At 43.4% G+C, this 17,922-nt stretch overlaps 1 protein-coding gene across 1 annotated transcript in view; it reads right to left on the reverse strand.

The window, feature by feature from the left end:
* xkr6b (XK, Kell blood group complex subunit-related family, member 6b) overlaps positions 1-15,786 on the reverse strand; it is a 67,109-nt gene extending 51,323 nt beyond the window's left edge. Inside the window, exon 1 of the mRNA XM_019345444.2 lies at positions 15,218-15,786. Within this exon, the coding sequence (XP_019200989.1) occupies positions 15,218-15,786 (569 nt within the window). The remainder of the gene's footprint in view (positions 1-15,217) is intronic.
* Positions 15,787-17,922: the final 2,136 nt, after the last annotated feature.

A 17,922-nucleotide genomic window follows, 5' to 3' on the forward strand; every position in this document is an offset into this window, starting at 1 on the left:
ACCAAAAACCTCCCTGCGATTGCTTCGTCCACTGAATACCATGGTTGCCGGCAGTTTGGATGAAAGATGTCATCTCATCTGCAAACTGTGGCCTACTACTCGCTGAGTGCAAACTGGAAACAGAGACTCCTTCAAAAACAGAGATTCTCCTTCAAAATAAAAGTTGTGGCTTTTGAAATGTGTTGGTTGCAGTGGTAAGGATAACATTTACTTTGAAGGAGAACAGTCTCCATTCACAGTTTGCATTGCACTTTTCACACTTTCTGATAGTGACCAAAGCAATCGCAAGGAGGTTGTCTGTGCAATTACGACCAATGTCACTTTCCATTTGCCAGCGACCAGTCACCAACCCTTTTTCCCTGAGTGACCAGTGGTAGCCAGGGGGGCACCAGCTAGTCTCCAGGTATGTGTGATTTTGATCTTAATAAACAAAACTACAAATGCAAAGATTAAAAATGTTTTGTTCTTCAGACAGAAATAACCAGCTCAAGATATTGGAGAAAATTGTTATTTAAAAATAATAATTTAAAAGTGATGAATGAATGGCATGTAACTAAATATTGCATTAATAGTATAGATAGCAAATAGCTAATGCTATATTTAATTTAAATCATGAGATAAATTAATGTACAACTTATGTTTAAAGTAGTATTGTGTGTGTCACTATTCTACATAAATTACATGAAAATATGTTAATAAATCATAATAAGTTTCTACATGACAAGGTTTTAGGGTAATAACAGGAGAGCATTTTGTTTTCAGTAACACACAGGCTCACAGACACCACTTTGAGAGGTTTTGAAGTAAAGCGTTTGAGAAAATCAGGTATGAAAGCGCCATTATCTGTGAATATATATTTGAAATGGAGCCCTTGCGCTCTACTACTATCTATATTGCTCCATGTTTTGTTACACTGACTCTTCTTCAAAAGAGAGATTTGTGCCCACTGGGGAAGTGTGTGTGTGAGAGAGAGAGAGTGGAGAGGAAAGCTCAGCCTTGCCCAAAAAGACAAAACCCAGTCAGCAATCTCTTGTGGCAGTGAGAGGGAAAATGCCAAAGTGGACAAAAATAAATGATCAAATAAGCAACCTTCTCTCGCTTGGATGAAAATAGTGTGGGAAAAGCCTCAAAGTCTTCCACAGAAATTCTGCATCAAAATAGTCTCGAATAAATCAATAAAAAGACACCCACATATTTGATAGCGTTGCTTGATTTTTTCTCTCTCTTTTTTTTTCTCCATTACCAAGGACCTTTCTCCTGAGAGCAGACGAAAAAGAATTCCCAGGCTATTTTTTTTCCCAGCCTTGCACTCGGATAAATGTTAAGCTTATTTCAAAAGGCTCCATGATTAAACGTCCTGCTAATCTTGGAGCGTTCTACATAAAAATCCACAGAGCATAAATCCATTTACTGCAAAATGTGAGGGAAGGCAAACAGAAAGTGGGGTTGCTACCAATTTTCAGGGTGAAAATGGCAACCATAAAGACGTGGAGCGTTCGGAAATGTGTTTGCTCGTCACTGCTCATCGAGGTTAAAAATGTGTAAATTGGCCATATGGCTTGGATTGCTACATTTCTAAAAAAAAAAAAAAAGAAAAAAAAAAGAAAAGAAAAAAATGGTTGGTGTGTGTAATTTTTTCATGCCATCCAGAAATTGACAGTTTGCTGAAACTCCTTCTTGGATGGATTTTACGACACCTGGTTGTACACCAAACACAAGAAAGGACAACACATTGGTGGAAATGTGCTGCATGAAAGTTTCTTGATATAAATAAAAAGATAAACATGTTGCAAGCACCAAAGCTGTGAGAGATGAACAAAGCATCCATTTGTGTGACCTCACATCAGATTCTTGGTAATCTGCTGATTGAGCAGAAACCAAATGCCAAAATATATCAGGATCTAACACCTTATAATACTTGCACACGATTCTTCAAGAAACTTTGCAGGTATGTTTTTTGGGCACTTTTGATGGACTTGCCAAGGCTCCTCTACAGAATATGACTCTGTAAAGTTAAAATCAAGGCCAGGACCAAAGCAATTGCTGCGCAACTCCCCGTTCTTCTTGTTGCTACTCACTCAGATTGTGACTGTATGTCTGCGGTTGCATTCATGTGCTGAATGAACACATTTGGGAACGATCACACTTGTTCCATCTAAAACACCTCCATCTAAAACTCTTGGACAATATTGTATAGGATGTACACCATATGAAATGTTCATAGCATGCTTCTTGTTGTTTCTTCGGAACCTGTAATCCGTATAGAGGCAGGGGAGTCACAGTGGCAGTTTTACACTGTTATGTCCCTTCAAGGAATAGTGGACTAATCCACTCAGTTACGGCGGCTGAAAATATCTCACTGACTCCATTTCATCCTCAAAACACTGCAGGGGAAGAACCAAGTGGAGCAATGTTCATTGACATATTGGGCCCACAATCCATGTCCATATTGTATATAATTATTCCTTATATACTAGAATTCCATGTTCATAATATTATATGTATATTGAACTGTACACAAGTGTATGTGTATGCATGTGCCTAAGAAGTGGCGTTGAAACCCTTGTCTCTGGGGGAAATTGACCTGAATTCAGCGCTGAGACTGCTCAGTCATCTTGACTACAAACACTGCAAAGAATCAACCCGCTGCGCACATATAGAGCTTTTATTTTGTGCAATGTCTGTCGTCTTTCGTATTTCCCTTTCTGTCGTTCTTCTCTCAGAACCTTTGGATTTATTTTTTGAAAATGAGTGTTTTCTTTTTTCAAATAGGTCTGAATCTGACATAAGAAGTGTTGCAACATGTGTTGCCGCAGAGCAAAACTTCACGGCATATAATCTGATGTTTTACACTATACCATATGAGATGAGTCGAGTGCTTCTGAACACTCATCGAAACATAAGGCAAAAGAACATTCACACCGCCTATGCATGTATCCCTGATCACACGTTTGCACACGTAGCTGGAAACAAACAGATTTAGATCTGAGTAAGAGGCGACTTAAGTATAAAGTCAGTCTCGCTGCTTTTGTTGCAGAAAAGGGGGAAAGTCTGCATACTCTACAGTTCTTAAAACACCTTTGCAAAGGCAACCGTTTCGATCTATAGGAACTTGTTTGGGCATTGCTGCTTTTGCTGCCAGGCATATTGACCACAATGCATTTAAATGGCCTGCTGAGCACAAAGCATTCAGACTCCTGTTAATATGTAATTTGCTCTGAGGACAAACAGACATGAGATAAGAGCTGAAAAACAGAGGGATGAAGGCGAAGAGTGGGAGGGGAAGCAGGAAGTGCAAAGAGCATACACAAATAGAAACAAAGACAGAAGGATATGAGGAGGGGCAAGAGTCAGAGGAGAGAGAGAGAGAGAAAAAATGACTGGTAAACAGAGAAAATAATCCCAACATATGAAATGCACTTTTAATGAACCCCTTCCCTGTTAGGCCTGAAGTGGTGGTGATGTATGACATCTAACTGATCACTGTTGGTCTCCTGAGCAGATGACCTCTCTCCTGTGATGCTCTCAGCCCTCCACAAGAACCCAATTTAGCTCTTCTGCCTCACCACAGCCACCCGAATAAAGGAAAAATCCATCCAGCCGCAATCATAAAGAAGAAAAGAAGGACACAAGAAGGACAGCAATGGACTACTGAGCAAGAGGCCTGAATACAGGCTGTTCTAAATACGAGCAGGTCACTAACATTATGTGGGACAGAACAGATGTTTTTCTTACAGTAAACGTCATGCGTGAAAGTCCAAGATGAATTCAAGCATGTGGGTTTACACATACCGTAAAGAAATGTGCACTTTTTTGTTTCCTTGTTGGGACCTGAAGAAAAGGATCGCTTTCATGAGTGTCTGTTTGCAAGAAAGCCGGAATGAGGGAAGTGTTACAGTACCTCAGCAAAAGACTAGATAAAACTGTCTCAGAGGGTAAATCCAGGCATAGCGAGCTGAGACGGCGTGCACGCGCTGCACAACATCAAGTTTTTTTATTTTGAAAGTGTGTGCGCGCTTTTTGACTTTCTATCGTCACATTCCCAATTTCTCAGTGAGTGTAACAGCTCACTAAGCAGGGTATCACCATGCAAATATGAGAATGAGAAGAGAAGAGTGTGAAACCCTGCAAGTGTGACACTGAGAGAGCATGAGAACTAACGGGGCTGTTCAATTATTTATAAGCAGAGATTGTCTGTTTATCAAACTGACGCCTGGAGCGTCGGCCATGATTAGACTCAAACAATGGTGGTCTTCACTGAACACTGCTGAGCCAGCTTTCAAGACACAGACTAGATATGAATAAAGTGCAGACAGCATCAAAGTGTGTGTGAGTGAGTATGTGTGTGTATGTGTGCTTGTGTGTATAAATAGTTTTTCAGTGTTGGTTTTCACACTGTTAAGAATGGATTATTATGTTGTAAAATATCCAGTCATCATTTATACACCTCTTATGAATACTTCATGTGGAAACTAATAGTCGTTGAAAAATTAACACGCAGCATCCTTATATCTGCTTAGACCTCGACTGTAGCATACCGTAATGTGTTAGATGCACCTGTTCAACTGGTGGTTAATGCAAATATCTAATTAGCCAACCAAATGCAACTCAATGCACTGAGGCATGTAGACATGGTCGCAAAAGTTCAAACCAATCATCGGATCAACTGCTGATATACTGGGGTTTTTCCCCACAACCAGCCAGCTCTGGGTTTTACAGACAATAGTATGAAAAAGTGAAAATATCCAGCAAGCGGTGGTTCTCTGGGTGAGAATGCCCTTGTTAATCCCAGAGGTCTGAGGAGAACGGGCACACTGCTTCAATAACAGGCAACAGTAACACAAATAAGTGCTTGTTACAGCCAAGGCATGTAGAAGAGCATCTCTGAACGCACAACAAATTGAACCTTGGAGTAGATCGGTTACAGCGGGAAGAAAACCACACCAGCCACTGCCACTGTCAGCTAAGAACAGGAAACTGAGGTTATAGTTCACACTGGATCACCAAAATTTAACAATAAAAGATTGGAAAAATGTTGCCTGGTCTGATGATACTCGATTTGTGCTGCAACATTCACAGGGCAGGTTCAGAATTCGGTGTAAACAACATGAAATCATGGCTCCATCCTACCTTCTATCAGGCTGCTGTTGGTGGTTTAACGGCGTGGGGGATGTTTTCTTGACAAACTTTGCGTCCCTTTGTGGCCCAGGCTCATAGAAAACGGGTCTAGCCCGGATCCGGCATCAAACTGGCACTTCTGACTGACCGGTGTCATGGTAGGGTGTATGTCAACCAGATGTGGGCCAGGTCTGGCAATGATGGCACTATTTATGTTCCTATTTTCCAGTTTAAGTTAGAAGACCCAAATGCCATGTTGCAATACTATACTGCTATGGTAGCCAATGTTTCAAATGCAGATTTGACAGGTTTGTGAGTGTAGACTTTATCCAAAACCTAGTGAGGATTTACTCATGTTTACCACTGGGTGGCTGTAGCTCAGGAGGTAGAGCAGGTCACCTACTGACCAGAAGGTTAGTGGTTTGATCCCTGGCTCCTCCAGTCTGCATGTCAAGAGTGTGAATGGAGTTAGGAAGCACTCAGTTTAGAGAAAGTGTGTGAATGTGGCATGTTGTATAGAGCACTTTGAGTAATGCGAGAGAGTAGAAAAACACTATATAAGAATCAGTCCATTCACTGTCCCAACAGATTTTCTTCATGTTACTTTTGCACTATTATGTTCCAGCACATGTTGTTATTACATGGCTTGATTAAGGTACACATTAGGCTGACATCTAGGGCCAGAGCTGAAACTGTTCTGGGCCAGCAACGGGCCAGCAGTGTGTCTGCAACTGGCCTTGTGCTGGCCCATGTGTGGGCCACCTCTGGCAAACCAGGTCTGGGCCACCAAAGGGCCGTCATTCTTTGCGGTATGTGGGCCATGTGTAAGCACATTGTGTGGGCCAGATCCGGACCATACCAATTTTGCTATGTGGGTTATTGCCTCTGATGGTGTCCGTCCTTTTATGAGCACAGCATGCCCACCTTCTGGTGGCTGCTTCCAGCAGGAAGCACACAGCATGTCTTAAAACTCAAATCACCTGAAACTGGTTTCTTCAACGTCACAATGAGTTCACTGCACTCAAATGGCCTCCACAGTCACCTGAGCTCCTTTGGGATGATATATGCTCAGGCTGTAAAGTCTTTAAAAGCCTTTTGAACCTGTTTGTTCACATTATTATGTAAGAGTCTACTGAAATATCTTCTTTAAAGTGGCAATATAAGAACTTTTACCCACTTGCAGAAAATATTCTTGCTTATATCAAACCAGATTCTTCCAGCTCCTTACACAACCTGCAGAACCAGAATATGCCGTGCGTCCTGTTGGAATCACTTGTTTGTGAGTTTTTATTTCGATCTGCAAAACACTTGCATACTTTGCATTATTATTCACTCTAATGTTATATGTTCTACTTGATTTATTGGTTCAATTACTGAGAGAAAGACTGCTTTCTCTTTGGCTTGATGTTTGCCTTCCTTCACCTGTTGCTTGTTTTTCTCCACTTCACACTGAACAGCTTGTGTACAGTCAGCTGGTGTGATCTCGTGGGCTGCCTGCAGCTTCTCTGAACTAACATTATTTTGCCTTGAGTTGAAAAGTGGCCATAAGCTGCACCGCACACACACACGCACACGCACTGCACGGCCGGGTGTTGATTCTCAGTGGGATCTGCAATACCAGCAAACCTTTTTAAACCAGTTTTTCTGCCCTAGCATCGAAATCTCATTCAACACACCTTCGAAGACTCTTCAGATTTTACAATGGAAGACTGTGCCCTCTCCCTTTTTTTACGACGTGAACTACGACTTGCTCTGTTGCGTGCGGTCTTTTCAGCAGAGCATAAATAAGTGGCTGTGTGAAAAGCTGTGAATCTAAAGGAATGCCATGAGCTGCGAGAAGAGAGCCATTACGCCACAGGTGGACTCTTGAACCGAGGTGTAACAGTTTCCTGCAGGAACAAGACGTTTTGTCAGGACGGAAATGAGGAACGGAACGTGGGAGATCTGAAAATGGGCTCTGCAGGGAGTATAAGATGGGTGGTATGGCAGGATAAGGAAGGCAGGGAGGGAAGAGGCGCTGAGTTGTAATGGGGCAGGAGCCAGATGCTCCAGTTTCCTTGACAGAAATGGAGGTCAAATGCAGCTTTATGCGAAGGCAACACAGAGAGAGAGAGGCACAGACATAGAGAGAACTATAGAGGGGAGGGAGGCAGCATCATGACTTTAACTAGTGGTAAGGGACACTGCACACCGTGTAGAGAGCCCCATCTTTCTAACTACAGCAGGGGAGGATAAGACTGTGTGGTGTCTACTTCCAGGATAGATGAAGGGGGGAGTAATGGGGTTTATGAGGAGGCTGAGAACATTAATAGATGTAAGTGAGAGAGAGGGATAAAAATAAAAACATATGTTAGGGTAGATAGAGCTTATGAAGCACTAATGGATAGAGAGACTATACGGGGAGGACACATGATGAACTCAAATGGTCCATCTGGGAGTGTGGGCCTCACCTGTTCCAGGAGAAAAAGGGGCATAAATATATATTAGAGATGCAGCTATTAGGCAAGAGACTCTAGATGAAAAATAGCTTTTGTATGTGAGTATTTCAGCTCGCACTGGATAGCCCATGGGCCCACGTAATGATTTTCTCTGAGTAGAATATGCAGTTGGGTAATGGGGGAATATACATCACACGTGCTGTTGTGAGGCCTTCAAAGGGGAAAGTGGCAAAAAGGGCCGATTTAGGGTTTTGTTTAGAGGAGAATGGGATTAGCAGACAGTTGTAGGGAGGACCGGGAACCGAAATGATGCAGCCAATAAAACCAGCCGCACGCCACGCTGAGCAAACAAGAGACTTCAGAGTCAATAAATCCTACATCGTCACGAGCCAATTTCCACAAGCTGGCAAGCTACAACTGTAGTGAGCAGCAAAGACGAGTGTAAACATGTTAGCATACACAAAGGCAAATTGAACAATACTCTGAATCTGGTGAGTATTTGTCTAATCAAATGTAAAGATAAGGCTGGATTTGACTGAAAACACCCATGTTAGCCTCATTCTCGGGACATTTTTACCCTGTTTGAGGCACTCACAAGCCCACTGGTGCCTTTTAAAGACATGTTTACTTTAATATCATTAATAAATGTATGGTTTCGTACAACAATAACAAACAAAACAACAAACAAAAGGAGATGGGCAGTTTAAGAAGTCGTTTGATATTACTGCCAATAAACTGTACATAAAAGATGGACATAGACCTTGTGATGTCACCCTCATTTTAATGCCAGCAGTGATTTAAATCACACTTTAGGTTCTTAACATGGTCAGCACGCCTGCATTCAGAGATTGTATATGAATCCACCCCACAGAAACAAATCCTTGCTATCTAGTGCTACACCTCCATTCACCAAAACTGGAACACAGACAAGCCGCATTATTTGTCATGTAGTCTGATTAAAAATGCTCCAAATGTCACCAGCGTCACAAACACTGTTGACTCAATCGGCAACAAAAGGCAGACTGTACTCTCTAAGGAAGAGAGTGAAGGAGATGACTTCAGGCAAAAGGAGAGAGCCACGGGAGGACAGGAGGAGTTCACTGCCAGCTGACTCACCCCTCTCTGATCTGAGCGCCTTGAGAAACAGGACCTGGAAATGTGTTATTCTCAAGGTGTGCGCTTCCTGTAAGAGAGCAAGATGCTGTGACGTGAGACTGCATATAAAGAGGTGTATAAAAAAACAGCTTCTCCCTACTCCCTTGAGGTTCACGCACACACGTATGTGTGTGTCGGTGTGTGTGTTTGTGTGATCCGCATACAGATCTCTGTCTGGTAACCCATCTGCCCCCCGTGTGCTTGATATTCAGTCATGAGCCTGCCTCTGTCTGTTGAACAGCGTGGAGAGGCAGAAAGAATTTAGCATCAGGGCCTTCAGGCGTCTACGACAAAATATTGTTTTGCTTAGGAGGCCAGCCTGAGGCGGTTAAATCAAGCATGATCACATGCTTTTTATCCGTATTCATTTGCCCTGCACTGAACTTAAGAGCCTTCTACAGTAACAGCTGGCGTTACCGCCTGTAGAAACAAGAGTGGAATGAACCAACATGTTAGCTACTCATTTATTTACGGGGTTACCCTTACGTACCCATGTGTTGTCAAAACCCTCCGCTAAAGCTTGTTGAGTCTTTTACAAGACCCAGTTTAATCGCCCATCTGTTTATTAAGAGGTGAAACATCTGGATTTGAATACCCACTGAATGAAACGTTTTCCCGCAATGCTCTCTAATTCAGTGAACCAGCCTCAACCGAAATCATGAAGAAATGGAACCAAAACAGCAATTGAGTTCTCTTTTTCAACTCTCTCCCCCTCATCTCCGCTTCTCAAATAACTGAAGCAAATATTTCTGTGCCATTTATGGCTTTCTGTCTCTTTACCCCCGGCTGCGGCGCGTTCCCAAGAAAGCTGGCTTTTCTTGTATTTTGATGGGCTCCTCTGTCACATAATTGGGGGTTTTCTTGGAGAGCTGGCTTTAAAGGTTTGTTCCCTGTTATCACTGCTAATGAGAAAATGAGCAGCGTTACACTGATGTGATCCACCAATTGGAATGTAAAGTGCTGCCTGTAAATAAGACATAACAGAGGTAGATGTGCACCTGAATGTTTTAAAAAACAAGTGTTTTGGTGTCCATGCACGCATGCTCTTATGATCTTTTTGTTCTCTAAAGGGGAGGCAGCTAGGTTTGCTAGCTGAAGTATTTTGATGTCTTTAGCATGTAAATATAAATACATAATATGTTTTATATATCGTTTTTTAAAGGAGATTCCCCGTCTTTGCTACCAGCAAAGAGAATAAGCAGTCCAATAAGACCCCAGGCATCGATCGCTCCTTCCCTTCATTCCAAAAATACTCCAGTGCCTCCACGGCGGAGGGAACAAGATGTTCCCATCTTTCACCGCTTTAAACTCTCAATATGTAATTGCCAATCACCAATCCACCCAAGCCTTCATCGTTACCTTCTTTCACCCTCTCGGCTGTTTCTTTTTTTTTTTTTTGTCTTTCTTGTGTTTTTTTGCATTGACATGGCAGCTGGTTGCATTGAATCATCTCAGTGTCTTGCTTCACTGCGTCTACAAACCTTTTTTGGCAACTACAAGCAGCCCAGCCAGCCAAGGGAGGCTTTTGTTGACTCCTTCGCAGACTGTATTAATATTTACCAGGCTCTGAAACACAGGCAGACATCGACCATGAGGCGATTCCTTCGTGTTGCTTGGTGGTAAGCCCGTTCTTGTTTTTTGGATTAAAGCATAATCCAACCAACCAGATTTTGCAGTGTTTAAACATTGCTTGCTGCAGTAAGGGGGGGTGTGAGGAATTGGTGGGGGGGGATCCCCACGCTGTTGGCTTCTGTTCAGCTGGAGAATTCCTTAAAAACCAAGATGATCGTAGGATTTGAGTGACGCTATATGTTAACCAGTCTGAGTAGCAATCTCACTGGGAATTTTCAATATACACTGTAGATGTTTTTTTCATTTAAGTTTTCTTGCACTGAGTTGGAAAAAAATTTTATAAGAGGGAAAAAAAAGCAGTAATACATCCCACACACAATGATGATCTTAGACACCATCTTTAACATACTACTTTCTCGCTAACCAGATTGAAACCTTTCAGCCTACTCTACTGACTCAGATGGACATAGCAAAATGAAAAATATTCATAAACTCATAATACTTTCAAAGTTTTCCCTTGTGCGCTGACAAACTGTCAAGAACCGAGTGAAGGTTTAAAGTGTGTGAGAGAAAGGACTCAAAATGTGCACCAAATACAAACTAAGACTAGCAAATTTGATCATATCCAAACACGGTACACAGTTCCCAGATGACCCCTTCATCACTGTGGTTACAACACTGTGAAAAAACAGAGCTGCATATGCCTGGGAGACAGAAAAAAATCAATACAAAAACCCCTGTATACGGGCACCCTTTAATATTCACTGAGTGTAGTCTGAAACCAGGACCTCATAAGGTTAAAAATACCAAGATGAGGCACTGAAACTTTCTTGGTGCTCGAGGTAGAATTTCAGCACTGACACCAGCAGAGCAGTCGTTTCACAGAGGCACAGCTCCCCAGCCTTTTTCTTATATTCTGACAAATTACCACCATCTTTCAGATCACTTCTCAAATGCCAGTTGTGATCACCAAAACCGTTAAAAGAAAAACAACCTCTTCAGAAGGATTTTGTTTTTTCAAACAACCCTCATCGCTACCTACTGGACTTATAAAAGCACCAACATGAAACTTTTAATAGTCTTTCATAATATAGCATGTACAGTCTTTAATCCAGGGCTGAACGAGACAATGTTTAAAATGTTGAATGGGAATGGCTGTCTCAGACTAGCCACTTGTTGCTCTGATGCATATTTTCTTAATGTGCCCTTAGTCGGGGGGCTCACGAGAAACAGCTTAAAAAAAAAACAAGGATTGACAAGAATAACAAGAATGTGAAACATTCTGACCTTAATCGTTAAGGCTGGTTAAAAAAACAACAATACTGGATGGTTCCAACCTCTTAAATATGCCCAACTCTTCCGCTTCTTTAACCTGTGATGCACACTTTCACCTTCAGCCAACAACCACACAAGACAAAAGACAGATGTGTAGGGGCATGTAAACCGAATGTCTTGCCTAACATCTGGATTGCTCATTTAAACCAATAAATGCTTCAGTCGTGTTAAAACAATCTTTAAAAATGTTTTGCCAAATACCGGTATCTGTGGCTGAAAAAGCGATGTGATGTTTATGCATTCACTTTTTAGTGGTTAGCAATAGCTGCTGCACAAATGTTGCTCACTTTGGAGGAACAGCACAGGAGCTTACCACTTTCACAAAGCTATTAGAATTAAAAAAGAGAAGGGGTAGACTATGCCCCGCCCCGGTTCTGCAGGGAATTCCCAACCTCCTGAGACCTCCTGAAATTTCTGTATGGATTCCTGCAATGAGGTGCGGATGGATGCAGTTCTCTTTCAGCCAGGCGCTAATTTGGGCTTACACTGATTAAGCTGTCCATCGTGCTGCCAGGAGACCGCTGTGTATGTGCGATCCGCTAAGCGTATGTGAGCAGAATCTCTAAAGCTCAAGGAGACACCATCAGCAGTGCTGGCGACTCACGGGGAGAGAGGACATGAAAGAGCTACGGACAGCCGGTGTCATAGTGGGATTACAGATGGGAGAGGAATCCTCCCCACTCTGTCAACAATTAACAAGCAGATAACTGCAAAACAAGCTCGGCGATTCTGTCATCGGCTCGGTCCTCAGGTGCACAGAGAAGGAGAGGGGGGAAAGAAAGGAGCTAATTGAATGTAGAATTGAAAGTAGAACTCAGTAATGAGACATGATGAGGCTGCGTTTTTGACTCCTGTCAGCACTTCAGGTTGTTTCCTCGTATTAATGATGGCAAAAAATTTCACAAACTGATACTGCAGCAGCTCATCTGAGAATGGCCATTATTGGTCATTTGAAATCCAGTCATGAAAAAACAACAACATCACCCATAAAAGAAACAAAACACATGCTTCTCAAAGTTCAGACACCGCTGATAAAATGCAACAAAGTGAACTAGGTAGAGAGCAGTTTAATATATATGCACGCCACATGATGCAGCGCAGTATGACAACATATGCTGCTTATTGGCAGGGTGGCATCTTGCAGCATCTAATAATCTCCATATCAACTGTTAGCCCTGTGGGGCTCAGGTTATGAACTCTCACTAAGCTGACAAGAGCAGCTTTTGACCCTCCACTCCAAACCAGCAGCCAGGCGGATCATGTCCAAAGGGAGAAAGTGGGCTGACAATGATCCCCTGCCCCCAGGCTTTGTGCTGTCACAACATACACACCAACACATTATGTTTCCTTGAGTTCCTCATAAGCAACGTTTAATCACTCGGGTCTGTTGTTGTACTTTAACCATCTTGGATTTCTCTTGTGCAAATTCTTACTTCTCATGTTCATGCAAAGTTGAAGTTGTTTGGTATAAACTTAACTTTGCTATTTTACGATTATGCAGCTGGGGTCAGGGGAACAGTTACCAGGCAACCAGAGGAGATTATACAGGAAGAGCCAGGCTGGGGTCCCCCATTTCCATCTTTGAGCTTAGCTAAGCAAGCCAGCTGCATGTGGAAGTTTATATATTTAAAAAGATTTTTTTAAATAGTTCAAGTGTGGCACTGAGCTCATTTAAATATGGCAATAGAACAGGAAAAATACCTATTTTCCAGCTGCTATTGTATCATGGGTTTACTGGAGTTCGTAGGCGCCTAAACAAAGATGCAGACAGTCATATCAGACTAATAACACTACTGATGGCTCACTTCCATTTACAAATCCCTGTAAGCCAAGCCACTGAGCCAGCATGTCTACCAGGACCCTGGTGTAATTAATACAGCCATAATCAATTATATTGTTTACATCAATGTTTTTCCTTACATGCTGAATATCTGCAGAGAAGCAAATATCTAATGTGTTTCAGCAAATGCTCAGTGGTATGTCTCTAAAACAGAGTGTCCAACAATGAGGTTAGGCAAATTGGGGTTCTCTTCATATTTGTACATTTTTACTTAGGATGCATATGACCAATCACTTTTACCATCAACACAAGCAGTGTCTTTGATTGGGTGGCTGCTAACAGCAATCTCCATGCCCTCAACCCACTACAGACATGAGCAAAAATAATCAATCGAACCACACTGGAGTAAATAAACATGAGCCAGTGCAACTGCAGCTAATCAGTCTAACAGCCTATAGGTGTACCTCAAAACGGGTTGGATGGGGGAAAGCTACTGGAGACCCACCAGCAAGCACTAAATTTAACTTTAGTGCAGTAGTGAGGTTGTTTTGATTTGGGTTTTTTTTGTTTGTTTGTTTTTCAAGAACATAAAAAGGACATTGGGCTTTTTTCCTTTACACTAAACTGCAAGGCTCAAAATTGGAGGAATGGCACGAGAAGATATCTAATTTAATTGCCCGTGGCATTTTTCCCATAAAGGTCAGTGAGTTTTAGTTCACATTTTACTCCCAGCCTCGGCGTGTGAGTAATTTAGCCCGTAGCACAGATGTTATTGTGCATCACACTAAAACCAGTCAGGGCTTAGGAAAAAAAAAATCCATTTGTCCGATGAGGAGCAAAAAGGCTGCTGTCAAACACAAACACCGTAAAAGAATGAGGTGGACCCTTCCGCCGGTTCCCACGGTGTACTGCTTTACATTTTTCCCCACTTCTCTCTGGGCAGCCGTCATGCGTTACTTTCCCCCCCCATTAAATGCCAGCCACTGCGTCTGTCTGCACCAAAAAAAAAAAAAAAAACAACTCGTCGGCCAGAAGCTCCGACTAAACAGCCCACATATAGTAGGAGAGCTATGCGCACCGGTGTCACATTTACTACTATAGACTCTAGATGTCACAGATTGCGCGCTGAGATCTACACCTTTAAGCATCTTCGTAGTCCCTCCGGCTCATCAATTTGCATGGCCAAAAAAAGCGGATTTTGGGGACCAAAATCTGCCGAGCGTCGCAGAGGAATCGATGACATCATGTCTGTGGGGGGAAGATGTAGTTTTTGCGAGCCGTGAAAACAGATGCTCGTCTGGCCTCTGGTTGGAGTATCTGATGCGGGGAGGGGAAAGCGGGTGAATTGAGGCGACTGTGCACTGTGATGTGAGCGCCACACACACACACACACACACACACACACACACACACAAACGAGCTTTAGGTTACTACCTGCTCCGTCTGAGCAAATAGCTCTCTTCCCTCCCCACAAAAGCGCAATGGCGCACTGTGGTGCACGCACAGCGGTGCGATTTCTGTGCAGATGTGGACACATTTGCGCAACATAAACGCGCGTGGTGTGACTGAATGTCGAAATAAGCTAAAATGTAAATGCATACATGTGAGCCACAAGGAGGCTGAGAGCCGAGCGTAACGGCATCACCGTGGTGCTGATTTTTTTACCCCAGTCATGTACACAAGATCGGGTTATACCAGGTGACAGTCAAGAAGAGGTTAGAAGGCTGGCTGAGTGGATAGAGTGAGAGGAGCTGGAAACACTGCGCTTTGAGGAGCTTAACCGATTCTTTTGAGGCCCAAACTTAAAAGTTTGTCTTACCTCCACACTTGTCCCATCTGAAAGATGTGTATGAGGGTCTGCCAGACCCAGACGGAGAGGCGGCAGCACCTGTCTCTTTGCAAACTGGCTGTAGCTCTGCGACTACTCAGCCCCTCCACGGAGCCCAGTCCTCCCCCCGTGTAATCCTGGACAAACCACCTGAAGCTCAGGATCTGAACCAGAACCGAGGGCACCAACACGAAGAACAGGGTCAGGCCTGACCACAGGAAGTCCTGTTTGTGATAATAGTCGACGGCCAGCCACAAATCGGTCCCCACGTCCCAGAAGAACACCAGCAGTGCCAGGATGATCCACAGGCAGTCCAGCCAGAGGCGTTCCTCCTGCGGTGGTCGCGCTGCATCTCTCCCCTTCCCCTTCCCCTTCCCCCGGAGGTAATGCAGGCAGGCGCTCCGGCAGCCCCAGTAGCACGACGAGGTGTTGCAGCAGTGACAGATGTGGAATGAGCTGCCGTCCCGAGTGTCGTCCTCTCCCGTCCCCACCACCTCGTCCAGATTGTGCAGCTGGGCGAAACCGGTGACGACCCCGCGACCATCGGATTTCGCTGCCATCTTTCCCTCTGATGTTCCCACCTCCTCCGGCTTCCGGGGTTCGTGACGACACTTCCCTGACACCTGTTTTGCACCCCAAATGTTGGAGCCATCTAAAAGCGGGGTGTCAGCGCGTCGCCGTCGCTCGCTCCGTCCCCAGAAAGCGCACCGGTGGCGCAACAGACGCGGCACATTTTCCCCTGCTTTCCCTCCACTGCAGATCTACTCCCACCTGGTAACAACAATCTAATCTGCGAGTTCAAACAATTTAATTGGCAACTCATGCGTCCGACTGCGATCCAACAATTTTTACCTGCGCATTAATCTCATTTCCTGCTGTTCAGTTGTTTCCCATCTCTGCAGCTCGCCTCCAGCTGCAAGCGGAGTGCCATGAGCAGACGGTCCCTCCACTGTCCCACGCCGACGTAATTCACCCCCCCTCTCTCCCCCCCCCCCCCCCCCTCTCTCTCTCTCTCTCTCTCTCACACACACACACACACACACACACACACACACACACACACAGACTCACTGCCAACGTGGTTGCCATCTAGTGTCTCATTTGAAGCCCCAAAATATGTAGGAGTGGGCTGACTGCATAATGTAGATGATGATTTGGTGATGACTTGAGTGTTTGAATCAATCATACTGACACAGTTTGGAGTCACTGTTTGTGGGATGAAAACAGAAGCTCCTCCGTTTACGTAAAACACACACACACACACACACACACACACACACACACACACACACACACACAAAAAACACAAAAAAAAACATATGCTCCCGAAAGTTTACGTGACCTGCTGTGGTTTTCGCCGTGCGTGTGAGCGCATATGAGGTTATTTTCTTATCGCAGTCGTAAATGTTTAGACTATTAATACAAAAAAGAGAGATGGGTAACTTCTATACAAAATATAGGATGGGGTTTGTTTCAGTGGGAATCAGAGGGGTTAAGCGTATACTGAAAAACACCCCCACCCCACCCTCGGGTTACATGTGGGAACAAAGAGCTGGTGAGTCCGCTGCAGGCTCAACAACTCTGATTAGAATGTGCCCACTGAGCTGCCACGCAGGGTCATATCCAATGTGAGATTGATTGGATCATGTCCGCTTCACCCCCGCTGTCTGCTCAGCTCTGCCTGTGCGGACTTGATGGGAGCTGTCTAGTGCTGAATCCTCGACAGCTCTGTCTTTATTCCCGAAGGCCCTAATTGAGAACGCGTCGTCTGAACTAGTTATCTATCTAACAAGGTTACTGTAACTAAACTGAAACTGAAAATTAACGTGAAATATACATTTTAGTTTGTTTGCTAATTTTTTTTTTTTTTTAGGGAAAGAAACTCAAAATGAACTGAAATGATTTTGTGAACAACTGACTAAAATAAACTAAAACTATAAAGAAAACACCCTTAAGTTTACTCCTTGTCAGTCTGGCAAAATGTATTATCCCACCTTGCCTGATGAGGCTTTAGTTTTTACTGAGACTTAGCATTTCTACAAAACTGTGAGTCAACTGCTTTCAAAAAGCTCTGTTTTCTATTGTGCTACATATGCTGATTTTCCTATATCTTGCCTCTGGCATGTTCCTTCATACAATATCAAATAAAAACACTAAAACTAATGAAAAACTAAACTGAAAAGACAAAAAAATGCAAAAAAAAAACCTAACTAAATAAAACTGACTTAAAAACAAACAGTCAAAATGAAATTAAAATGAAAACTAATTGGAGGAAACAAAACTATAACATGTCCGGTAGTCAACTGACAAAAGCATCCCTACAATCTACACTCACTGGCCACTTCATTAGGTACATCCAGTCATCTTCTTATTAATGCAGGCATTGAATCAGCCGATTACATTTCATTTGCATTTAGGGGTCAGGCCTAACTAGTTGATGTTCAAGCTGAGCATCAGAATGTGAAAGAATGGCGGTTTAAGTGATTTTGAACGTGGGATGGTTGTTGGTGCCAGACGAGCTGGTCTGAGTATTTCAGAAACTGATGATCTGCTGGGATTTTCCCACACAACCATCTCTAGGGTTTACAGAGAATGGGCTGAAAAAGAGAAAATATGAAGTGAGCAGCTATTCTCTGGGTGAAAATACTTTGCTGAAGCAGGGGTCAGAGGAGAAGGCCAGACTGCTTCAGCAACAG

Source organism: Oreochromis niloticus, linkage group LG15 (genome assembly GCF_001858045.2).
Source record: "Oreochromis niloticus isolate F11D_XX linkage group LG15, O_niloticus_UMD_NMBU, whole genome shotgun sequence".
NCBI lineage: Eukaryota > Metazoa > Chordata > Actinopteri > Cichliformes > Cichlidae > Oreochromis > Oreochromis niloticus.